This window comes from Frieseomelitta varia, unplaced genomic scaffold, assembly GCF_011392965.1.
Source record: "Frieseomelitta varia isolate USP_RPSP 00005682 unplaced genomic scaffold, Fvar_1.2 scaffold_523, whole genome shotgun sequence".
Classification (NCBI taxonomy): domain Eukaryota; kingdom Metazoa; phylum Arthropoda; class Insecta; order Hymenoptera; family Apidae; genus Frieseomelitta; species Frieseomelitta varia.
In genome coordinates, this window is record NW_025110283.1 from 55,908 (window position 1) to 82,901 (window position 26,994).

General features: G+C 36.0%; 1 protein-coding gene and 2 long non-coding RNA genes across 4 annotated transcripts in view; 2 read left to right on the plus strand and 1 right to left on the minus strand.

Annotated features, from left to right (window-relative positions):
• Window positions 1-26,994, minus strand: part of LOC122533381 (tRNA dimethylallyltransferase-like) — a 109,933-nt gene that overhangs the window by 44,325 nt on the left and 38,614 nt on the right. For both annotated transcript variants that reach the window (XM_043663023.1, XM_043663024.1), the window contains exons 2-3: window positions 23,567-23,707; window positions 22,446-22,711 (exon numbers count right to left, since the gene is read on the minus strand). In XM_043663023.1, the coding sequence (XP_043518958.1) occupies window positions 22,446-22,711; window positions 23,567-23,707 (407 nt within the window). The remainder of the gene's footprint in view (window positions 1-22,445; window positions 22,712-23,566; window positions 23,708-26,994) is intronic.
• Window positions 53-20,131, plus strand: LOC122533383. The gene is made up of 3 exons (XR_006307699.1): window positions 53-119; window positions 12,326-12,333; window positions 20,121-20,131. It is a non-coding gene; the product is annotated as an uncharacterized LOC122533383 (long non-coding RNA).
• On the plus strand, window positions 1,395-2,989 carry LOC122533385. Its single transcript, XR_006307701.1, has 2 exons — window positions 1,395-1,710; window positions 2,507-2,989. It is a non-coding gene; the product is annotated as an uncharacterized LOC122533385 (long non-coding RNA).

Below are 26,994 nucleotides of genomic sequence, written 5' to 3' on the forward strand. Positions count from 1 at the left end.
AAAAACACTTACTCTGTCCACGTGTCATGCATTTCCACGTGCCGGAATGCTGAATGAACAACATTGTCAGTTTATTATCGGTAAACAGGCAACCATTTCCGCAACTATCGACTATTGCAGTCGAAACACTTCATCCCGTCCATGGACTGCGAACACTTCAATGCCATTCTTGTTGAATCCCAAGCAAACGCGACGAGGAGACCGTTCGTAACCGGATCGTAGCGTTATGAGTAGCGCATTATGAAAATTATTCGCTCTTCCCTCCTTCGAGAAAACAGGCCATGCGTGCATAATGTTTTGCAACTTGGTACCCGCGAGTTAATTATCATGCAACAGTCGTTAACACCGGGGATTTCAAGGCTTCCTTGCTTCGATGTTTGCGCAACTGACCCTGGCAAAGCTGCCACTTTGTGTGAAAAAAAAAAAAAAGAAAAAAAGAAAAAAGAAAATGGCAACTTTGTAGAAAAAATTGCCACTCACGTTTTATAATAATTTCCCGATTGTAACGTTAAGTGATAAGTTGCAAGTCACAAATAGGTTGAAGTGTATTTCTTTAGAGAAACGGGACATAAATGATACATTTTATATACTTCCATGTTATGTTAGTTCTGTTCGATTTCGCACGCGAATAAAATGAATAAAAATTCAATCTAATTACGAGTTGTAAATGCAGAGGTCATGTATCAGCCTCTTAAAAATCGACTGTGGTCAGCTCCAATTCATTACTTAACGAATCGACATAGTGAGAAATAAGTTCGTGTCCCTGGATAGCCAAGTTTTTTTGAATTAATTACTATTTAAAGTTGTGTCACATGTTTTTGTCCTGCTGCATACTTTTATATAAGTTTTCCCTATTAATTTTTGAAACTGACCGCGAGGGAATGATTCATCGACGCGATAAATATTATCAACACAACAACAAAAATTAACTAAAACACCCAGAACACTAGAACATAATTATAGACCAAGTCCAAAAGGAATGAAATAAAAGATTGTACGATGCAACAATAATTTACAAACACAAAAGAAGAAATTAATACAAGGGAAATGAATAAATTAATATAAAAGAAATTAAAGGAAGCATTTATAAACGTAAAAAAAGAAATCCTACGAAAGTTGACCAAGTTTCGATTAATTTTTTTATTAAAAGTTTAATCTAATTTCTGAATTTAGAAATACAATTTTAAGAAGAATTTCAAAGGTGAGTGAAGTTTTAATTACCCAGAAATCGTATTGATTTCCAGATTTGTGCAACCCCAATATTCTAAGTGTTCCAATCTTTTTTTCGACGAACGAGAATAATTCAAATTTCTACGATGGTAAATAATTCACGGGCGATACACTTATTTTTCGATGCGACGAGAGATCTCGTGCCGATAAAAGGGAAGAACTTTAAAAGATCTAGCTATTATCTGATAGCGAGATAGTGAGCGCGAACAAAGTCGAGTGTCGCGATGTTGCTGCAAACTCGTTAATATTGCACAACCATTATCGTGCCGGACGATTAAAAATATTTCAATGTTAGACTCCGATGTTGACGATTAACGCACGCAGTACTAGTTTGTTACACAAGCTCAGAAGCTTCGTGATTCGTCCCCGCCAAGTTGTATCATTTTTTTACACACGAACAGAAACACAACGGAAGCAACGATAAGTCGAAGACAAACGAGAGCAAATAGAACTTCGCGCGAACGAGTGAATATTCTAAAGGTACGATGAGTCACGTGTGACAGTCGTGTAATTATAATAACATTTTTGTCCAATTTTGAGTGACTGGCGAATGGATCGAACCATCGAAGATTGTAATAATTTAGATTACTGAATTTCAGAATTTTCAAATAAATTAATAGGATATAAATAGGATTAAATTAGTTGAGGGTTAAATATAGTTCGCTGTTCGAAGAAAATTATTAATTGTTGAAAATTATTAATCATTAATTTTATATACTTTATCATTTTCTTTGTCTTTTCTTTAGTTAATTAAGTTGTATTAAGAAATATAATTTCAGTTAAAATGTGCAATAAACATAATTTCAATGTCGTGGAAAGTGGGACACTTTAATTAACTAAGGTGAACAAAATTCTACGTCTACACATGTTAGTCTTTGCTATAATCTAATATAGTTTTTTCTTTATCTATCTCTCCTCTTTCTAAACTAAAATCGAATTATTTGTCATCTTTTTAGAATCCCGTATGAATGAAATTCAAAATTCAACTATCAAAATCTATTCTATATATGATATAGTATATTATACATAGTATAAATGTATATATATATATATATATATATATATATACATATATATATAATATATACTAGTATAAATAATATAAGTAGTATATACTAGTATAAGTATCTATTCTACGTATAATATAGTATATAGATATACAATATGTATAATATATTTTTAATATATTATATATGTATAATATAATTTATAAGTCTATGTATAATATATTTCACCACAAAGCAGACCAACGAACAACCAAAATCATATTTTTCAGTGGAATGAAACATACAGAAAGAAATTATCACCTCTCGAAATTGAACAAAAGGATAAAATTAAATCCACTCACGACAAATCACGATGAACATTGAATTATATTCGAAAAACTGCACCGTGCCTCTTCTCTGTGTCTTTCGAGACGCAGCTGACAAAATTAATTCTACATACTTCGGCACGAAACAAAGCAACGTTCCGGGGGGGGAGTACTCGGACTCGCCCTTTATCGATTTCGAGGGAAACTTGAAGATAAAGTAACTGCCTCGGCAAATCCCTATTTTTCGGCCTGGGCGCGACCTGGGTGTCTCCACTCGGCAACGGTGGCTTAATGCCGTCTAGACCGGATGGGTCGCGAGTATATTCGTCAAGTGGAATCGCCTATTACGTCCCTCGAAATCGGCATGCGTTTAAGAGAAAACTGGCTGCAGGACAAGCCAGTCCCCGGGAAGAAAGAGAAAAGGAGCCGATAGGAAGTAACGAAAGAGAGAGAGAGAGAGAGAGAGAGAGAGAGAGAGAGACAGGCGAACAAGGAGCAGATAGATAGTAGGAGACGCGGAAGGTTTGAAGAAAGCTGGCAAAGATTCAAACAGTGATTGCAAGGGCCTGTCTCAGCGGAGCGCGTCCGGAATATTTCTCCTTACTTTTCTCTGTGTCTGGACCTTTGTTCATCTCGCCAACCTTCTCCCTTTTCTCCCATCTCTCTCTCTCTCTTTCCCTCGATCCTATTTATCCCCTTCTCCCGTCTCGTGAAGGGCCCCCTTTTTTTCCCCCTTCTGGGCGCACTCGCGTCCAGTTCGTGCTCCTTTTTCAGGATCGAGACGGAGGGAACGGGCTCCTATCCTATTGACAGAAATACGGTGAAATATTCGGTGACGATTTATATCGCGCGAAGGAAAGCGCGGACGCGGCGGTATCCACGGTATATTAGGATCTCGAGATCTGAGGCCGCGTAAAAAAGAAGAGGGACAACGCCAGACGTTTTTAAGTGAATCTATTCATTGGGGTGGCCCAATGTTCGTAGGAAATGTACGATATATATACAGGGTGTTTCGTTATATGGTACATTTTTGTGGGAGCCCACTTCGGCAGCTGATTGTACGCCTAAAAATAATGGAAAAAAGTCATATAAATATATGTCCGATCTGTCTTCGTTCATGAGATATCATGAATTTTATAAACAGAGCAAACTCTAGTAAGCCAGTTTTACCACGGATGGTACATTCAATTTTCATAATAATCATAATTAGGATGAAGAAAACCCACATGTTATCGTGCATTCAAGACATCAACGCCAGTTTAATTTAAACGTATGGGCAGGAATAATTGAATAAATTTTTAATTGGACCTTTTTTTCTTGATGGGAAACTAACAGGCACAAAGTACGTTGGTTTTTTGATCACGCGTTTACACGAAATATTAGAGGAAGTTCCAGTCGATATTAGACTTCGTATACGGTTTATGCATGATGGAGCTCCGCCGCGTTTCAGCCGAGTGGCTAGGCAATTTTTAAATCAACACTTTGCAAATAAATGGATCGGTCGTGGAGGTCCTATTGCATGGCCTGCTNATTGTATACGCAACATCGATTGAAAATGCTGAAATACTACGAAATAGAATAGAGCAAGGCTTCCGACAAATTCGAGAAACATCAGGAATGATAGAGAGAGTAACCAGATGAATGACAAGACGCGTGCAGGCTTATCCTCAAATGCAAGGTGGTCATTTCGAGCATCTTTTGTAAAAGTAATTAAAACAGAAAGTTCATTATATCTCATAAACGAAGACAGATAGGACATATATTTATGTGACTTTTTTTCATTATTTTTAGGCGTACAATCAGCTCCCGAAGTGGGCTCCCACAAGTTACGAAACACCCTCTATACTTCTCACTCCGGTTGGAGTAGATGGCGAGAAGAATGGCTCGAGTTGATGATGTTACTTTGATGAATGGCGATGATACGAAGAGTCCTCGAAATTTTTAGCGTTATCAACGAGGCATTAGAGAAAGATTAATATCTGATAAGATACCTGTTGCAGATCCGAGAGGAGACATTGGAAGAAAATGCACGACGATATTAACCTCTTGCGCTGGAATGACGTGCCACGCACGTCGAGAATTTTTTGTCAAAAATTGCAACAGTTTCTCAGTTTTAAATGTATAAAATATATAATTTAAGTATTATATAATATAATATATTATATATAATTTAAGTATTATATATTTTAAAATATATTATTTAATATATTTATAATTAATAAATATATTTAAACCCAGGTCAAAAAAATAATAAATTTATTACTTCTCTAAGCAGTATGAGTTCATACAATGTTACGTTGCATACGTTACGACACTTGTAACGCTCGTGTGCGATTGCACAATATACGGACATTTTCGATAGAGCTACATTATACTTATCAAAGAGATGCATGTGCAAGACACATATTTTTCAAGGTTTCCTACATAATTTAACATCCACTATCCTCACATCTAAAAGTAAGTATTTCGACAATTATAAACATCTTTTATTAATAGACTACGTTTGTTATACGAAAAACAGTGAAACTTTGTTAGTACACAAAAAAGTACACAATAATTACAAAATAATTTAGACACTAATTGCCCGCTCGAGACGAATCATTGTCAATTTTATTAACATAATTTATTAAACATATTTAGAACGGAGATATCCTAGAACGAAATTTCTAAAATACTGCTCGATGAAAATCAACACAATGACAGAGTGATATTAAAAATCAGTAATCATGAAAAAACCAATCCGTTGGTGTCTACTATTCTTTCGCTACTAATCGAGCATAGATCTCTCGGCACGTCTGTTCGCGATCTCGCAGAAAATCGCTTGAAATTTCCCACGTTCGCGAGATTCTATAAACATCGCGCAAAAAGCCAAACAAAACAGAAGCTCCCTCCACACTATCAGAGATTAGATATAACACCATCATTAGAACTACCAAAGCGATCAAAATGACCAATTTATAATTTCTGTTAGATACTTTATGGACGTAGAACATTGTATTTTTATAAGGATTTAAATAAACTTTCGTGAAATATACAAATAAAAGTTTGTACAGGCCATTGTATTATAAAGTTTGGACTTCAATGTCTCTGATGAACACTTTATGCCTTAATCGTCGGTAGTTCTACCGTTAAAAGGACTTTCCATGTAACTCAAATACGTGATTTATCAAATTGAGACAGAGAAAGAGAGAGAGAGAGAGAGACTGTATCGCGAAACGCAACCGTGAAACCGGGCGTCGGTATCTAGAGGGGTGAACGATGGCCACGGAATAAGAAAACTGGCTGATAAATTCGCTGAAACTAGCCGAGATGCGCGTATATCTCGCCTCCACTCCGCCCGTCACTTCGCTAGAACAATTGCAAAAGGAGAATAGAATTTATAGCGCTAAGTCGGGCGTTATCAGTCGCGCTGTAGAGCGCGAAATAATGCGCAGTAAAGATATCTGCATTTGTCAGGCTCCTAGCTACGAGCCGAACTGGGGAACTTCGAAATAAATACAACAGGCTCGGCGACGTTGCTCGGCGATAGCCCAGACACTTGCTTAATTCTCCGCTAGTACTTTCACGCTACCACGCTGTTCTTTCGCTGTTTTCTTCCTTCCGACCGGTGGGGAATTTACGACACGCGCGACTCCGCGGCTAACGCCATCTTTCTCACGTGGAAATTCTCGGCAACTGGCTCCGGCGATCGAACCTTAACCCCTTGACATACAATGACGTCTGAGGTGAAGACGTCACGCGTTCCCCAAGGTCTATCGATTTATTTAATTTGTTCTTTCCTCGTTCGTTTATTAATTTTTTATTAATGTTTACAAGTAACGTACGTTTATGACACTCTGACAGACACTTTGTCGACAAGAGTATGAAAATTATTTTCTAGTGTATGATAAATTGTTTAGGTTTATTTAGGTTTAAATAAATAAATAATTAAATAGTAAATAAATTACTGGGTTTGAATAAATAAATGAATAAATAATTAAATTGTAAATAAATTATTAGGTTTAAATAAATAATTAAATTGTAAATAAATTAGATTTAAATAAATAAATAAATGAATAAATAATTAAATTGCAAATAAATTATTAGGTTTAAATAAATTGTCCGGGTTTAAAAAAATTAGTTAAGTGAAAACTAAATATTTCTTTGATAACGCCAAATTTCATTTAGTTCGTATGTCAAAGGATAAAAGGTATACTTCGTTTCATACGTGTATCAAGGCTCTCTCTTTGTACGGCAGATTTTCCCGTTGTTGAAATTTAAAATAAATAATTTAATTTAAAATTTACAATAATTTTTTGAAATAAATTTGAAATTTAAACGCAGCTGTATGAAATTTCGCGTTGTAGGAAATCGCGCTCTACGAGGATTTGCCTCGCCTAATGCGAATAATCTAAAGTCGCTAATGATTTTGCCAACTTTTATTTTCTATGTTTTCTGCGACTTGTTATTGACGTACGTAATAAAATTCTTTTCATCTCACAGGAATTTAACTCGTATAGTTGTGTTAAGAGTAGCCGCATCAAAAAACGGAATTATGAAATTTATGAGAAGAAGTCGGTAACGACAAAGAAACAGTGTGATGCTCGACTAAAGCAGATTTAATTTTTAAACGCGGGGAATCCCTGTATTTTATTACATATTTTACAATATTTTAGTGAGATTCTACTATATTTAATCAATTTCTTTCCTATTTCTTTTCGCCTGAACTTTTTCTTGGAGAATATTGCTCAAGGAGTATACATCTTTCATTCATTAAAATTCAGACGAAAAATCAAATGAACTAGAAGATTCACCCAACAGACCTAACAATTAATTTGCAACGTCGAAGATGTTACGAAACGAAACTAATTCTACGTCGAAATCTCTGGGATTAAAATGAACGAAGATGTCGAAGGAATTTAAGACTCAAGAGATTGAACACGCACGCCAAAACTTAGAATCGTGAAACAATGATTTCCCTAAACAAATACAAATATTTTCTTTGCATACACAAAACATTGAAACAGCGTTTAAAACACGCCAAGAAAATGAAAATCCCAATAAACACATAGAATACCCATTCAAACTTTTATCCCGTTGTCCTGAAAAATCTATCGTTTTTTAATTAAATTGTCTTCATCAAAATCTATCAGGTTTTAATTATTTATCGCGTGTGAAAGGTTCAGTGTTTCAAGCCGATGTATCGACAGTGGGTCGTGTGCTTTATCGATGAAACAACTTTGCCTAATTGCAAATGGAAGACACGTTGTGCACGAGTGTTTATGAATTTCGCTATTCACAGAGTGGTTGAACGAGAAGATGAGAATGAAAAGGGAATACGCGCACGCATCTCGAAGATAAAGTTTCCTTTCACGGTAATGAATTTACGAGGCTGTATTTAACGAACGAGAAAAATGTTTGGATGAATGGATAATGAATGGGCATCGGCTGTGTTGCTACAGCAAGCTATAGACGATAATGTTTATTGAAATTGTTCGGGACGAACGAGGGAATTTTTTATTAATACGAAAGAATTCCTCTCTGTGTAATTGCCTGTGAGATGAACAAAAGATACTAGGAATATCCCCGAAGGATCATGTTTGTTAAATTTTTGAGCAATAAATACGATTCCATTCAATTATTGTAGCAACATTGCACCGAGTCGTAAAAAAAAAAATATATATATATATAAAATGGATTTTGAAACTTGTATTCTTAGAAATGTGATTCAAAAAATTATTTCACTCAATAAATATAGCACAGAGAACATTGCACGTTGGATATTTGCAATCTTTACAATTTTGTAAAATTTTTTAATAATCTAATAACCCAATAGTCATTAGTCGTTGATTCTGGTAATGATTATTAGTTAATTAAACATCATTAATATTAATACAAGTCTAATAATTATAAACTATCAAATCTCGGATTCAAGAAGAAAAATCTTAATCGCACAGAGAATGAAGAAAAGAAATGTAGCAGAATTTGAATAATTTATTACGTTTAGTCAAGCGAGTCGAGTAACTGAGACGCAGAACATACGCAATGCTTTTTCACACTATAAACTGCAAAGAACGACATGTTTAAATAAAACTCTGAATAAAAAAAATCGTGAGGGAAACCTTGGCAAGTCGTGTACGCGAGTTTCAAGTATCAATCGTCACGAGCGAAAACGTACTTCCATTGTTGGGACATCAAATATTGGCACAGCATAATTAATACGTTAGGTGCGACAACTAATTCTTCTTTAAACATAACATAATTCATTTCCAAACGAAAAACATCGGCAGATGTAACTTCACCTTCTTCCATTTGGCTGGCAACTGATGAGAACTTACGATTTACAACGTTCGGATAATCGACGAATCGAGAAATCAATTTTCCGTGTAAATCGATGCTTTGGATAATCAATGCACGCGTAATCATCGCTGTTTCTACCGAAGTTATTATTTCAAACAGGATATAAAATGACTTGTAAATATAACTTATACACTGTGTACTTCGAGCGAGTGATTTTTACACACGCTCTCGCAAAAACTAAAAGAGTTTTTAATACGCTTTAAGTGCTGCCATTAAGTGCTCGCCGTTAAATGCCGACTACTCTAATTCCACATAATTTCGTCTTCTTACTTCTTCGAGTCAATCGGTAAATATATGCTTTAGTAATACAATAATTTAATGTAACATCTCGCTCAACGAGCTGAACGCAATAACTGACGACTTCAAGGTTTCAAAAACAAAGAAGAAGGAAATCTCGATGAGAATGAGCGTGTGAAGTTACAACCGAAGAGTAACGGCGAAAAATGTATTGAACACTCGAGAATTTTACTTTAGCATTTTCATATTTTGCCAAGATTATGTTTATAAATTAAGGGACGTCACTTACATTGTCTCTCATTGTCAAAATTAATGAAAATCCTTTTTCACACTTCTTTCATTGGACTCTTCAATTCCTCTCGCGTTCTATGTCTACCAATAATAATGGATTTCAATGTCGACGAATCGAGAAATCATTAATAGCAAATACACACGGAGAAAATGTAAGATAATGCAAGAAAGGGACTAAAGATGAAAGCGATCAGGCATTAAAAGGTTGAATTAAATGAAAATAAAGCTTCTTTCTTGTCTAACAGGCTGGATTATCGAAAATTCGTTCTCGCGACGAACCTACTAAACTAAGAAAATTCGTGGCAAGGAAGTGACGAGATATGTAACACGCGTCAGAAATATGTCAGTCGAGACAGAGAAAGTGTTACGCGAGATACTCCGAGGTCCGGGTACATCTTCCCTTTTTTTTTTACGAAACGTGCATAAGACTTATTTCTGCTAAACCGAATATAGGAAGAGGTTAAGAAGACAAAGACAAGCTGGTTTGAGCGATAGACAAAGAGAAAATGGAAGAGAGAAAGAGAAAGGACGATCGGATAAGCTGAGAAAGAAGCGTGAAAGGATCACTGGGCGTGTCCAGACAGATCGAATCGAAAACCCCGCTGCTTTATTAAAGCGGCGGGGGTCAATGCTGAAACACCGGCTACGATAAAGACGAGGGCATTCCCTTTACTACTCGAACTTAGGCCCGTATTACGCGAGCGGAACTTTCACGCGCCGAGCCGTCACAGCCGTTCCTCGATGCACACCATTACCATCAGCTCTCTCTATCCTCCCCATCATTCTGCAGCGTAATTGTTTAAACCAAAGCGAGTACCAAATTTCAATCGTTTCGATGGAACACAAAACAGGATTGTTTCGATCGTTGGACACGACTGAAACAACAGATTAATAAAATCTAATAAACGGTACTGGAGAATAAGTTTCGAAGGGCGTTGGAGTGATAAACTTTGCGAACGCAAATGAAATCTTCAATTTTTTAGGGGAAATTCCTAATTGAACTAATCAAGGTATTGAGAGAGTGGGAGATCTTTCAACGCATTATGGCTCCAAAGGATCAGTTGGGATTTTATTCTGCAAAAGAGTTGAAATTTTGAATTGAATCTGAGAAACAGAGAATTGTCTAGGTTTTTGATTATGTTGAAAAGATGATACAATCTTTCGACGTGTTCAACAGCTTCGAATTAAAGTCGAAAGAATTAAAAATTAAAGGTCCGTTTTTTTTTTTACGTACTTGTGTATGAAAGTTGTAAAATCAATAAGTGAATAAATAAACACATTTTACAAAGCATCACTTGATTATAAAATTCAAAAACATGCCGTTGCAGATTAATCAAAATTCTACGAAAAATTACAAGGACTAAAAAAAAAAGAAAAAGAAAAAAAATTCTAACTCCTACTGTGTCGAAATTTTTTTTATATTTGTTCCGTGTGTATGAGTCCAATTATTTTTATTTTTTATATTATTATTGTTCGAGATCGTTTTTTATGGGATCAGCTCCGTTTTATGTGTCGAAATGAATCGCTCTACACGATCTCCTCTCGAAAATAACAATGTTGCAATTGAATACGACGAGAGAAGAAAAAAAATCAAAGATGGATCGAGTGATCAAAGTGAAACTCTGGGGATGAAATCAAGAGAAGAGAATCGATCAATATCGCGGGTTGAAGACTCCATCTACTTACACTCGGTTACAGTGATTGTCAGAGGTTTCGCGATACCAACATCGACCTATGCGTGCTATCTGCTCGGTGCTAATCAAATACCGCGATCTACATAATTTGCTTAGGAGTGGCTATAAATCATTGCACAAGCTGGCAGCTTATCTCGAGTGCTGATTCATTACAAATTAGTGTTACTTGGCCTCGGTTGCCTGTTCCTTCTTGTATCCGTACCGAGTCAACGCTCCAACGATCCTGCGGCCATATAAAAGAAGTCCCGAGGGCCTCGAATTTCATAAGAACTCGATATTCAATATCTCGCGTCGCTTCTGTTCGTCGCCGATCATCGATCGAATTGACAATATCGGAGAAAGCAATCGTCGAGAAAACCAACCAATCATCGATCATTTATTCTCTCGTGATTGATATATTAGTCGGTACAGTTCGCACGACGAAAATAATAAAAAACATTTGTGTAGAAAGGAATTGGTTGGTTTCGATTTAAAAGTGAAAATTTAAGGAAAAAATTAAATTTGTATATCGTCGGCTAGAAGTTGAAGCACATTATACAGAAGTGAGTCACAGAAATATCTGTACACGTGCAACTGTCAACATTGAACGACTGATATGGTTTCATAACGACGATGTGTGCCGAGATGATGAAGCTGAATTATTATTTTCATTGATATACCAATTCATGTTTGCAGATTGCAGAAGGATGGTGCGAGTACTTTTTGTGACTCACTGTGTATAGATCTATTTATCTCTGAGATTAACGACGCCTATAGTATAGAAACTGAACGTATCAAACTAAATGTAAAGTATAAATGTAACGGTGAAATTTATCCAAAATGATTATCATCTCTGCGTGCACGGGAATACACAGTAGGTATAATTGTTTTCATAAAACCGAAATTTTTAGCTAAATAAATATTTCACAAAAGAAGCATCGACGTAAAAAAAAATTGTCTTCGTGTGCCGTTATGCTAATTACTATAGAATTCGCCGCGTCGTATGAATACATCGATGAAATCTTGAAGAGAAAAAAAGAACAAAATAGTATTACCATGAGCCTGGCTGGTCCTCAACCTCTTGCGCTGGAATGAGCGTGTCACGCACGTCGAGAATCTTTTGTCCCAAAATTGCAACATTTCTCCTCAGTTTCAAGTATATTTAAACGCAACCCAGATAAGTTTATTACATCGTAATAATTTCTGTCCGGTGATATCGTACCGACGAGTTCAAAAGGAAAAGAAAACGACGTATACGGTTTCGGTCACTCGTTACGGTCCGCGAACCGGTTGCCGGCGCAAGGGGTTAAGGTCTTCCAAGTAAGACTGAACGGAAGTAAATCAATTAACTCTTTGTGTCGAGATCCTAAATTGTGTCACGGGAATACCAAAACACGGACGAACGAACGTTCTGATTTACAGCCTCTGCTTCGAGGAAGTTCGCTCTGCCCGCTTTCGACCGCTTCAAGGCCGTAAACTTCTCTCAGTCGTGAAACTCCGTCGTCATCCGCGGAGAAAACGCGATCGACCACGGAGGATCCAGAGCCGTACAGGGTGAAGAAAACAGGGAAATGCTTCTACCGGTTCTCAGGCGACTTTCGCGAGACAAATTTCGACGATACTGTGCCGAAAATTGTCACTATGACGCTTCGAGAGAACTATTGTTTCGTGAGGTAAAAATCTCTTCACGATCTACAAATGGAAATGGATCGATAATAAAAATCACTGGATATATGTATGATGTAGCACGTGATTTATGAGACTAGACTGCGGATTGTTATGCACTTATGCGAAAAACTACATATAATGTACAAAATTCTACGAAATACATTAAGTTATAAAATTATAATTTTAATGATATATTAAGTTATAGTTTTTAATAATTTTAATATTAATAATATTATTATTAATATTATTTTTTAATAATATATTAAGTTATAATTTTTAATAAGTAAAACGAATCTGTTCAAGCCTGTTTGTGATAAACGATACATTAGAGATTCGAAACTCCCTCGAAACAGTAGACCATCAATAAAAATTGTTATTATACATATATTCTTGAAATTATAAAGATCATGAAATGGCTAAATTGACAAAAATACGTGCAATAGTCGTTACTGCGTTTATAGTTAATGCCACACTATTTCTTCAATCAATTTATATCGATGTGAGTTGAATGGAAATTTCGAAAATTTGTTCTTTTTCATTCCCGTTTCTTAGCCTTTCGCTCGTTTTTCAACGAATGTTTCTTTTACTACGACGTGACTTTAATATTTTTTTTACAACTGCAAGACTTCTTCACGCGTCATCCGTATCACTTCACTTTCCCGGCGTTGAAAATAATACAAAATAAATTTCTCTCGTTTGGAACAATCTTTACGCTTCTCGTAAACTGTTTTTACGTAATCAACTCGAGGCAATCGTAAAAAAGCACGTTACAGCGCATTACGATCGTAAATTCGGTGGAAAGATTGATAAAAATAATAAACAAACGTTGTATAGTTGAAACTCACAAAAACAGCACGCTCGTTTTACATGAAAATTAATGAAACGACTGGTTTCCGGGAGAGCTAACGCGTCAGGCGCCAAGAAGTCGCGAGACGGTCCTGCCGTTCCACACGTGGCCCGCGTACAACCATTCATACACACACAGGGTGTCCCATTTTCGATCTATAAATGCAATTATCCCCGAAACTATTCGTCATTTAAAAAATGTCACAAATGCATTTTTTTTTTTTCTATTTCGAGAGGGCAGCAATTTGGCACACTTTGTTAGTTTGTCTCTAGACAGGCGCGTGTAAGAGATACGAAGGCCACTGCTATTTCTTCAACTATAATTATATAATTTCTTTTGCGTCAATCGATGCAGTAAATAATTCTTTGCAAAAAAAAGTATTGATCTACGTCTAAAACCCATTAGTTTAGAAAATGATTTTTTATAAAATCTGTGCATAAGAGGCAAGAACAGTATGAATGCAAGAATGTGGCAGATTTTATAAAATTAAAGTTAAAGTATCTTCTAAACTAAGTCTTTCGATTTATATATATATATAGGTTAATACTTTCTTATAGAAAATGACTTGCTGCATCGACTGACGTAAAAAAAAATTACATAATTACACTTGAAAATAGTAGTGATCAACACGTATTTATCTAAGGACAAACTAAGTGTACCAAAGTACTGTTCTCTTATAGTACAGAAAAAAAAATTTATCTAAAGACAAACTAAGTGTACGAAAGTACTGTTCTCTTATAGTACAGAAAAAAAAATGCTTTTGAGATACGCTTTCTTAAATGACAGATAGTTTTGGAGATAATTGTGTTTGTAGATTAAAATGGAACACTCTGTATATATAGTACAAACGGATACGCAACGGAGCACTAAATTAATTTTTAGGCAACCGTCAGACTTACTGTTTCAACCTAGCCCAGAATTGTATATTACACAAGCACGGTCAAGTTTCTATATAGATTTGGTTAATTTCTTCTTGACGCAATGCTAGAAAAAAAAAACAAGAAAGAATTTCTCACGACGAATCCCTTTTAGAAATTTTATAATTTTATTTACGAGAAATTCATAATGAAACCGGTCCAAAATTGATTAGTTCGGTTAAATGTTAAAATAATATAGAAAATTTATTACAAAATCGATGCTTGATTTCATTTCGTATCTTACGTACGTTCTCCCTGATATTAAACTGCAGATATTCATCCACATTTTGGTAATATATCCAAAAGTAGAATATTTTTTTTTTTTATAATACTCAACGTGTGAAATTTCTACGTAGATCTGAATTCTTTAGTTCACGAAAATATGAAAGTGCACAAACATCCACGACCAATGTAAAATGATGTTGAAGCTAAGTTCCAAAATTAACCGTAACTGATTTAATTCTAAACGATTCGAAACGACTCGACGATGCCAATTAAAAGTTGAAACAATAAAACGACCAAGTCGAGATATCAAAATTTCAATCTGTCAGCCGCAAAATGAATTACCCAACGCGTTCTTTAATCACGCGATCTCGTGAGCGTGCTGCTTAACAATGTCTGCTAATGTTTCCACTTGTTAAGAGGCAACCAGCCACAGTCCGGCTAGCAGCTTAAAAAATATATATCAGTTTCCGTGGGGAAAAAGGGGAAAAAAAAAGAAAAGGAAAGAAAAGAAAAGAAAGAAAGAAAGAAAAAAAAGATACTCCACACACGGTCTGGCTTCCTTGTTTTTGCTCCCTTCGTTCATAAAACAAAATGCGCCGAAAGATGCCGTATGATTAAACAAGAAGTTAACGACGTTAAAATTTTGATTTAAACTTACCCGAACACGCTCGCCGCATGATAATGATCGTACACGGGGCAAACGATTGGCGCGGATACGCCGTTTTCCTCGCAATAATAATATCTTTCGCAACGATGTCCCGATACGTTCCGAAAAGTTTGCTACAAAAAACGAATTCTGATGCGAGGCATCAACGCTTTTGACTCGGCTCGTTGCTCGAGCTCGTCAGAAAAATGCCCGATCTGTTACTGTAAATCTTCCAAACTACCGTGCCTGTAATTCCTCCAATTTTTATCTTTCAAACTCTCTGGCTCTCGTTTCAATGAAAAACGAGTTCCAACGTTCGGGGAGAAATCGAAACGAAAGGCCAGGCATCTTGAAACGTAAAATTGGACAGAGCGCGACTCAAAGAAGGTTGAAGATAGGGTTGATGGCGATTTCTAATGACATTTTCATTCCCTTTGACGCGCTCTTCGCCCTTAAGATCGCTCTTTGACTATCCTAGCCAAATTCCAGGTTTCTCTCGGATCTCAGTTATATTTAAAATCCTCGTCGCTGTGAACGTTCGCGAAGCACGAGGATCTTGACTGCTAATAACTCAACGAAATGTTACAAAGCAGCAAACGCCTAAATCTCGATACGCTCCGTCCTTCAAAGGAGGCGAACTTTCTCTCAAAGAGAAGTTTGTCAACCAGATGTTTGCATACCACCGGCACAATGAATCCCATCTTTTCTCCGTGTCTCGTGCTTCGTAGATTTTTCAAAAATAACAATTCATCAACGATGCCTTTGGCCAGCTGCCTAGCAAAAGAGTAATGTGTTTCTCGGTACAGAGAGCCTCGGTACAAAGGAAAATTCGAACACCTGGTCCCTAACCTAGCCTAAGTTTGAAACCAAGGTGCCGTGAAACGATCACCGGCTTTTCAACGAAGGAAATACGGAAAAGGTTTGCCGCGGAAAAGATTTAACACTGACAGCTGCCGGTAGCCAAAGCGAAAACGCGACAATTGTCCAGAAACGTATCTGCCCTGCCCTAATTGGCCATTGTCGATCATTTCGTGCGGCCGAGGCTCTCCCACTGCGATAAAAATCGATTAATGGCCTCGACCTGGCAGAAATCCCGCTAGGATGCCCCGAATTTTTATTTTCACCATCGCCAATTTGAATAATCCGACTGAGCTGTCTAGAGCGGCAGAGCAATTTTTATAAACGACACGTTGTCTGCAGAGAAAGATTCGTTGTGTCAGATAAGACTCTCGCGTGCGAACCAACCTTAATTTATTTCGATCACGCTGCCTTTTTGGGTGGGGAATGGGGGAGGGGGGATAGATCTGATTAATATCAATTTATTGCACTCTGATTTATTTAGAGAGAAACTTTTTTAGTTCATTAATATTTACCGCTTGTTATCAGAAACTCGATTAAAATTACGCTTTCAGAAAAAGTTTCGTTCGCTCGACGAATCTTTTAATTCGTTATTTACGTATAGAGTCAAATCAGCATGCGTCAAATCTACCACTGTGGTTCGCAATTAACGTGATTTCTGCTCGGTTTCAAACCACGCGTTCTAGCGCGTTCAAATTTAATATTCTGATTGGAATCCTTCGAGTTGCGTCTCGAGGTATTTTTAAAATGCACAATTAACATATTAACACGCGGTCAAGCAGCGGAAAAATTCATTTTAATTGTACTTCGTATCACCAACGTTTAATTAGAATGACTTCCAAACTCGACACTCCGTGAATTTAATATTAAAAACAAGAAAAGAAATCACCGGAAGATAAGTGAGACACTGCCTTGATTACACGCAGAATTATAGCAGGACTTCACGGTCGCGAATTAGATATTCGTTCTGAACGCTCGATGATTAACGATATTAATTAAACGTTGCCTAATTGCAATAATCGTGGTATGCGTGCGCGTAGATCATTGCGTGGCAATAACGCCGGCAATTTGGCCTCATTATTGACCACTGCTCGAACGAAACAGTTGAAACAATTTAAAGGGAACACTTCCGGGGGACGTTTCACGTAGTCGAAGATGCGATCTTCCTCGGGTCTACAAATTTATACCTTGGGAAAGTTGTTACACCGGCTGACAGCTGGTCGTAGCTCCTCCGCCTGTAATATCACGAGTGATAGCGAACGAAAATGGAGCAGGTGGAATCGACTCGAGATGTGTCATCCATCTTGTTGCAGGCTTGTATCTCTCGAAAGAGTGACAAATGAAAATTAACAATTTCCTACTATTTGCTCGATACAATCCTTTGACTTTCGAAATAAATAGATTGGAAGTTACTTTCGAAATTTAAAATTGTCGAGACAATAATACTCGGGATATGTGTCGCCCATCTTGTTACAAGCTTATATCTCTCGAAAGAGTAACAAATGAAAATTAACAATTTTCTACTATTTGCTCGATACGATCCTTTGACTTTCGAAATAAATAGATTGGAAGTTACTTTTGAAATTTAAAATTGTCGAGACAATAACACTGGAAGTAGCACTAACGTCAAAAGTTTGGAGCCTTCGTTAATTTCATGTTCGAAAGACACATAAGCTCTGTGTCGTTTTAATCAAAAATATAACTTAAATAGTAGTAGACAAATATCAGTATCTTTAATAGTACAGCCTTATTTACCAAGAAAATATGGTTTTATCTAAAACTGACGGTGGTGTGTGTTAGAGTTTGTATCTTTATCCGAGTATATAAGATACTAACAAGAGATACTCGTGAGATACCCGAACATTCGATGTAATGTTATCCGACGTGTCGAGTAATTTATATTTCTCTGATAAGTACTAAAATAAATTATAATTTATATCCATTAGAATGACGGAGAGAAAGAAATATCCAAGATTGGTAAAACTTGCTAAAAAAATACTTTTGGCAAGCTTTGGAAGAATATTTTCCACAACTGGAAATATTGTTAATTCAGTGCTACTATTATATTTATACAAAGACACCTAATTTAAAATAATTAAAATAATTACTTCGTTGTTTTACTATCTATCGTTAAAATAAAAATTACATCGTAGACGTACGAGTAGAAATAATAGATACCTAGCCTATCATTCAGATATCTCACAAGTAACAACTCTAGTGTGTATACATATGTATATCAAAGATGAAATTTTCATCATACTCTGACATTACAGAGTTAAATTAATGTCTCAAAAAAGGAAATTCTGATTTATTAATCTCTACTTTCTATTTTACGAGATACCTCTTCCTTATCGAATGAATCTTTCAAAGTAATGGCGTACTATTCACCAAATCAATTTTTCACATGCAACAATCTCTTGTAATGTAACAGAATATTTTTTACAAGACAAACCTTTCACGACGATGCATACTTCGAATAATTAACCGAACCGAAACCACCTCTTACGTATGCACGGGCCTCGTTTTGAAACGGGATCAACGACTTTCAAAAATCTCCTCCGTTAAGAGTAGTACACGCCGGATACGTGGTCCGGTTCTCTCGATTTCTGTCCGTTTGTTTTCGATATCACGGCTGTTGCACAACGTGTGCGAAACGGTATCGGAAACCGCAGCTCTCTCGAGCCCGGCAATATTCGAGACCGATTTTACGGGGAACAGAGGGCACTTTGCATAATGCGTACACGCGATCTGTCTGCGGCTATATTTTCGCCCGTGACCGCGAAACTGACCCCCCCCCTCCCCCTCCCTCTCGCTTAATTAAAACGTGGTAACGCTTGATCGAAAAAGACAAGCTAGCAGGGACAGATTATTATAATCATCTGTTATGGTTACAATTTTAACCTCTTGCGCTGTAATGACGTGCTATGCACGTCAATGTTTTATCACAAAATAGCGATATTTTCTCAGTTTTAAATATTTAAGTATAACCAAATGTACAGGCGAAACAAATAATAAATTTATTACTAATAAACTTATTGCTTCTCAATGATTTCTGTCCGGTGATATCATGCCGACGAGTTCGAAAAAGAAAGCGACGAATGATCGTGTACGGTTCGGTCACTCGTTATGGTCCGCAATCAGTTGCCAGCGCACGTGGTTAAAACAAAGATTGAATTTGTTTAATTCTAAAATTTCCAAGAAACTTCGTTGCATCAAAAATACAATAATATCTGGTTTTTTTTTCTTTCCAACGAAGAGAGAAGATACAATAAAGTAAAGTAAAACATAGTAAGGCAAAACTCTCAAAGTAAAAACATAAGAATTAAAAGCTACGTGTCGGAACATTTTTCGTCGAGAAAGATAAAAACTTTTTCGAAGTCGCGGAATCACGAAGTTGCCCGAATAATGGCAAAAGGCGATCGAACAAAATGGTCAAATATATATATATATCGTCTTAATAAAGTTAGAAAATAATAAAAATTAATAAAGTTATAAAAATATATATATATGTATATAAATATATATATTGTCTGGATAAAGCACGAAAAATTCACAAAAAGGAAAAAAAGAAAAATACAGTTATTTTTTGGCCGACCCAATATAACAAGATGATGCGAAACCTGACTAATCAATCACTGAGAAGGCGAGTTACGTCGAACGGACATACGGATGGAAGGATCGTCTCGTTGCTGATCGCAAGTAGCAGACTATTCAGAAATCTGCAGATCGAATCGCTTTGAACGTGGTTCGTTCTGGCGGTTTATGCGCGCTGGTTTATCAGCAACGGGACGCGCAAACGAGACAGGCATTGAAAATCAATCGTTGAAAGCGCCGTTTTCAATAGAGCCGGCTCGAGGAGACGCCGCAACCTTGACAGGCAATTCGCAGCTAAAGGTTTCACGCAATTATCCCGGCACCGGCCGGCAGTCGCGCGCAGGTAATTTGCATCTCCGCGAGACTAAGAAAACGTAATTACCGTAATTTATCACGGGATTCGTCGCATGATAAACAGAACGAGCGTCGTGGCCTGAATTACGATATCGTTCCACGCTAGAGGAGAACAGCCGAACCCCCTGAAATTCCCTTGTTTCCCTCGAAATTCCCTTGTGCCTATGACTCACAACTATCACCGACTCGCTCACAACTATCGCGTCGTTATGTTCACCGAATCGTTTATCCGACAGAGAGAAAATCTTTCAACTTTTCGTTTGAATTTCAACAACTGTGATTGACGAAGGTTCTAAAATGAAAGATTCCTACCAATAAATAATGTCGTATAAAAATATAAATTTATATATATATATTTATTTATTTATATAAATTTATATTTTTATACATTATTTATATATATATATGTATATATATTATAATTAAATAAAATTTTATAATAAAAATATACTTTAGTAATAGTTTAAAATTAATAATATTATTTATAGTTTAAAGTAATGAAAATTATTTTCTAAAAAATAAATAAGTAAAATTTGTATCGAGTAAAAAATAAATAAGTAAAAAGTAAATAAGTAAAACTGTATCGAGTAAAAATAAGTGAGTAAAATTTTGTATCGAGTAAAAAATAAATAAGTAAAATTTAATTTGTACCTTTTGTATCGAGTAAAAAATAAATAAGTAAAATTTAATTTGTACCTTTTGTATCGAATAAAAAATAAATAAGTAAAATTTAATTTGTACCGTTTGTATATTTTGTATAATAATATAATTTTAATATATAATTAATAAATATTGTACGTTAATTATAATATACAATTTTGTTTTGACTTTAAAACAATGTTTGTCTTTAGCAATTTACATAGACCTTGCTTATCTTTACCAAGCAAAACGCAGATTGACTCTGAAACGATCAACAAGCAGGTTAACTCTCGAGACAAAATAAAAATTCAACGTCAGAGAAATTCTAATCTAAAACCTAAATATGTATAATAAACAGCCTATAATCGAGATTCCTCCATGACAAAAGCACGAGCATTCAATGGAAGTTGAGTTACCAAATTAGCGAAATTGACATAACGAATAATTTCGGAAATAACAGATCAATTACGTTCATCGTGCGAGAATTATCTGCTTGAATTCGATGAAACTCTTGATACGGTTTAATTACACGCGAAAATCCAATTTGACTCGACAACGTTAATTGAAACGAAATGGGTGGACATTTGATTGAATCATTTGCCGATAACTTGAGTTCTCGCGAATTTCAATTCGTGATTATCATTTTCAATTAGGAGTTCGATCGACGAAAACCATTTCAACGCGAGAAAAAAATTACCCTGGCGAGAGATTATGCGCGGACATGTTTCGTAATTTATCTTTTCTTCTTTTTCTTCCTTTCGTTCTTTCGTTCTTTCTTAACAGTACTTAAGAATTACTGAAACGAAGATTACTGAAATTTGAAGTTAATTCAGGTATAAATTTGAAGGTGTTTATATCGAAGAAATTCGAATTCGAAATTCGATGTAAGATATCTAACAAAAAAAAAAGAGAGAGAAAAGACTAAATTTATTATTTTATAAGACGAAACAAATTTTCGTAAATTAGTTTCTCTAGTAGATATCGAGAAGAGAGATCGTTTTTAATAACGAAAGTTTAACCGATTTCTCGATAGTAAGTACGTAATTTTTAATGGGTTTGTAAAACAAGGTAATCAACGCGATTCGAACGCCATGACGGCTATAGTCGTCGAATATTTGTCGGACGCGTAATAACGATGGAATGTTAATAAAAGTGAATGGAACGTGTTAAATATTGAAAAAATGGAATTCCTAAATAATTCGATCAAATGGAAGGGATTAACTCTCTATCTCAGTTAAAAATATCAGAGAACGAAGTAGTTCTTGGCAATTAGAATCGCGAAACTTACTGTAGCATATTATTTTCTAACAATCGATCAATTAAATATCAGTTTAATATAATATAATATAATATAATGATATTTAAATTTAACATTACACGTAATTTGAAAAACATTATAAATATTATAAATGTAATGATATTTAAATATCAATGTATCGCCAATGTAATATTACATGTAATTAGACAAACATTATTCGCATTAATAATATATATAATCTACTTTTCAACAAGTTCGCTTTCTAAGAACAACCAAGAACTACCAAGTTCATTCTCGCAATGAAATCGTTTGTACTTCATGTTATTCACAGTGTAGTAATTATGCAAAGCCACTCACCGAATGATCTTCCTCCTGTTGTTCGGATGAAACGTCTTAGCCATTTCCGGATCGATTCGAGTCAGCTCCTGGTAGAGTTCCTCGTTGCTCCTCGTGGTCGACCGATCCAATTCCACTTTCATCCTCTTTGACCGCGACACATCATCCACTTCGTCCATCCGTTGCCTGTCCTTCTCTATCAGAATCTCCCAGAGTATAGACTCTATGTAATAGTTGGTCCCACCGACGATGATCGGGAGTTTTCTCCTCGCGAGCAGATCGTTGATCTAGATCGGCGAAAGAAGAAGAAGAGGAACGTTCGAGGGAAGGTAAAAGCTGGCGCGTGCAACGTGCATTGAAAATCGGTGGCAGAGGGACCGTGGAATGCTACAACTATATCATGGTATCCCTCCTCTTCGTGTCATGTCTATCGTCCAGCTTCGTTCGAACATTTGCATTTTACGAAGCGTTTCCTCTTTTCTCTCTCTCTCTCTCTCTCTCTCTCTCTCTTTCTCTCTTTTCGGGAAACGAGAAAAGGAAAAATAGAAAATCACGTGTGGCACTTGCCACGGGTGAATTAGACTCTAAGAGGGTGTTAGAGACAAGAGGGAGAGCGAATCATGGGTTTAGCGGGGAAGCAGTTGGCATCTAGTATCTAAAGCGTGTGTGTATATGTATACCGGAACGTTCGCGCGCATACTATCGCCCGCGGTGAAGTGAAAATGCAAAAGCGTGGCTCGAGGTGGTTTTGCAGCGGGCGTCGATAATTTCATACGCTGCTTATTAATTATCGCATCGCCGGGGCGACGACTCGATATCCGAGCTATAATCGAAAGTTCCACAGACGCAGAATTATTTCTCCCACCTCCATTTCATTTCCATTTTTTTCCCCCACCCGTTTTTCTTTCTAGTTTCTGGTTTCTCGAGGAACGAAAGTTGCTGAACCGAATCACTTACAAACGAACACTGGACGAAGAGAGTCCTTGCTTTCTGTTGCGAGCTCTGACTTTCCATGCAACGGACTTTTCGTCGTCGTACACACGTTTCACTGTTACGCACTATTATGTGTCGAGTTTCGGGGAATACTTTCATAGAGAAACGGGGAAACGAAAGACGAGAAAACGGAAAAAGAGGGAAATTACGATAGGTGCGGCCGTATTCCTGAACTGAACCACCGTGTAACTAGGATTCAGAGGATCTACGATATCCAGCATGTGGTGCGGAGCCATTTTCCTCTCCTCTTCTGTCACTTTCGCCGTGATGATGTCCAGACCTTGGTATACCTGCGAACAGAGACAGAAAATTTATATTAAGACGCGTTTGAAAGCTAAACGCTTCGTAGCACAAGGTATTTTTAAAAAATAATTTTGTAACAAGAGAATTTTTATGCATTTATATGTTAATTCGATATGAACTCACAAAAAAATGCACGAAACATTCAAAATTCAGTACTCGTAGTTTTCGTTAGGTGAATGAAACCTCTTATGTTTCAGATTATTTTTACAAAAATATGAATTTGAATACGCAGAGAAATCTACGGTGTGTTAACACTATATAGTTTATTGTATTTTATTATTCACTTTAAGTAAATAAAAATTACCTACGTCCATTAATACTAAAGCCACCAGAGTGGTCAGTTTGTGTTTAAAAATCTAAACTTTTCATAAAATATATAAATGTATAAACTTGTGTTCTTTATTGCACCGTAAATTTTCTCCTATCCTCGGCACTTCCCTTTCGTTTCTCGGATACAAGTTTTACGCTTTGCTAGTTCTAACCAGGCGGAATCAGGAAGAAAATACACAGCTGGAGGAGAACAACGTAATTCTGACATTGAGGAAAATCGATTTTCACGATTCAACTTCGTTTCGTCAGCAAGACTTCGAGCAGACTCCCGTACGTTCGATTTCCTATCCCATTCACCAAATTCCCTCGAAATTGCTCGCATCGACGGCGGACAAAGATCCTTGCGATTCGTGGAACTCGCGGCTCGATCGTATTGAACGTGTCACGCGAATCGAAACGTCGAAACCATGGCGGCGATCGTATCTTGACGCTCGGTTTCATCGGCCATCGGAACGAAGTTGAAGATAAGTGAAACGTAGAAAGCCGAATCAGGAAACGTCGAGGCCTGTGTCATGCTAGTTATCAACGTTGCCAAGCCGCCGGCCGCTGTCAGGTCATTTCATTCTTTCCTTCGATAAATGTCACCGCTTGGACAAGCGAGTCGACAACGAAAAGGAAATTGCGAGAAGCGGATAACCGCGCGGATTACTTCTTATCTCTCGGCGACCACCGATTTTACCGACTTTTTAAAAAAGAACAGCTAAGGCTTGACGGTCGCTGTGAGAAAATCAGCTGAAGTAATCGTAATCATTTATAGCTGCTTCTTCCGTCTCGAATGCGTTTCGAATGTTCACACGAGATATTAAATGGCACGTCGTTTAGGTGGATTTACTACGTTTCGGATAACTACATATTTATCTGTAATTTATCTAGAAGTGAAATGAAGGTTGTGAAAATGAACCTTTGAGTGTGTATATAGTTCAGATCTACTTCAACTCAAACGATAGCTCATTCTAAAAATTATTTAAAATAATAGTTATTTAAAATAATTTAAAATAATAATTATTTAAAATAAAATTTAAAATAATAATTATTTAAAATAAAATTCAAAATAATAATTATTTAAAATAAAATTTCTTTTTATTAAACAAATGATACGAAATCTTATACGCATTCTTCCATATGTGCTTTTATCAACGTGTATAAGTAACTTTTTGAAATATATTTTATTGCATTGTATTGAAAGAAGATAGAAATATTTAGCGGATGAAAATGATAGCAAATTTCGTGAGACACAATGGACAGACACAAAAGGAATGAGTTTGATAATTGATAACCATTCTTCGAAGCAAAGATTTATATAGCTTTTCAATGATTCTTTTTCTCAATTCTTCCGACTCTTCCACAATATACATTTTAAATTCATTAATATTTGCGAATTATCTTCCATTCTGATGAACGATCTTCGTCAAATTTCCCCAACAATTTACTACCGTTCTAAAACATGCATTTTTTTGTTTGCAAAGTATCGTTTCACTGCTTTCGTAGTTTGCACGGCCATGTTATCATATTGATGTATAAAAATATACTTATTTCTGGCAATTCGTATCGCATACGTATTAATCTCTGTTCGTCAATCATTTCAACATATCTTCTACTATTTAATTTTCCTCTAATAAATTTTATTTCCATCTTACCATGGTAATCAATATCTCCCCAATTACTATACCGCCGCCTCTCATGAACGACTCCAAAATTGTTGCTCCTTTCATAAATCATGATAATAGTGAAGATCATCAGATACATCTAGATTGAACCACTTTTCATCGGTAATGCGACTTCTCGTCATTTCTTACTCGTATAAACACGTGTACAGCTTAATCTCTTCCTTTAACCAAGATTTTTGTTGCAATTTTTATCGTTTAGAATGTTCATAATTCTTTAAAAGACGTCGAACATTCCTCACGTTTGTAGTAATGTTTTTTTCCGCAATTTGTCTCGTAATCAAGCTCGAATTTGACGTTATACGTATTACATTAGACACTGCAATCATCCATAATTTTTTCTTTCTCCATAATTATCGGAGTCGTTTAGTAAATTCATTTCACTTTACGACTTTTGTTAACTATTTCGGCTGCTTTTTTTCAGTTACAGAATAACGTTATTTGTTCGACTCCAACCCATTTTTACAAATTAACTCGCTCACAAGCGAATCAGTTGAAACGCGATAATGTTAATACGCACTTAACTGGCTGTACTTCACACGAATGTTACGCTTTCGATAACTTCTGTACGACTGAGAAGCGTAAATATTCGGACTTGTTCGATCAGCCTCGAGGCTACGGGCAATATTTACATTTTCGTTTTTGTATTTCTGAGAAATGTCTCGGTAATAACATTCGACATAATACACGTGTCTTATTCATACCCAATGATATTGATGATGAGATAATCTACCCATTCTCTCTACTTACGACACATAATGTAAGAAAATATAGTGAGCCATCGTTTGCCCTAGTTTTATGAATTGAACGAAAATAATCTGTGGCACTAGAAGAATATAAATTATATTATAAATGTTTAAATAACGACACGAACAGATAATACAGCTATTAATTTATGATCAGACGAGATCGCAACTGTCCCAATAGTTCCAACATAAAGAAGATCTAATATTAAAAAGAGAAATCAAATTTGAATTATTCGAAGTTTCCTGCTTCTATTTGTAAAAAGAATAGAAATTTTGTTATTTATGATTTCTCTGGTAATTAACCTCATCCTTGTCAATTATTAATTTACCAATTATAAAAACAAATTCTTCTCGAGTCCTCTGATAACAAATTCTCGTTTGTGAGTGGTTACAATTTTTCAGTGGCGATTAACACTAAAATCACCAAAATAGTCAAAATGATTGATTCATAATTTTAGATAGATGTAGAACAATGCATTTTTTAAAGATTCAAATGATTTTTCGTAAAAAGTATTACAAAGTGCACTGTATTAT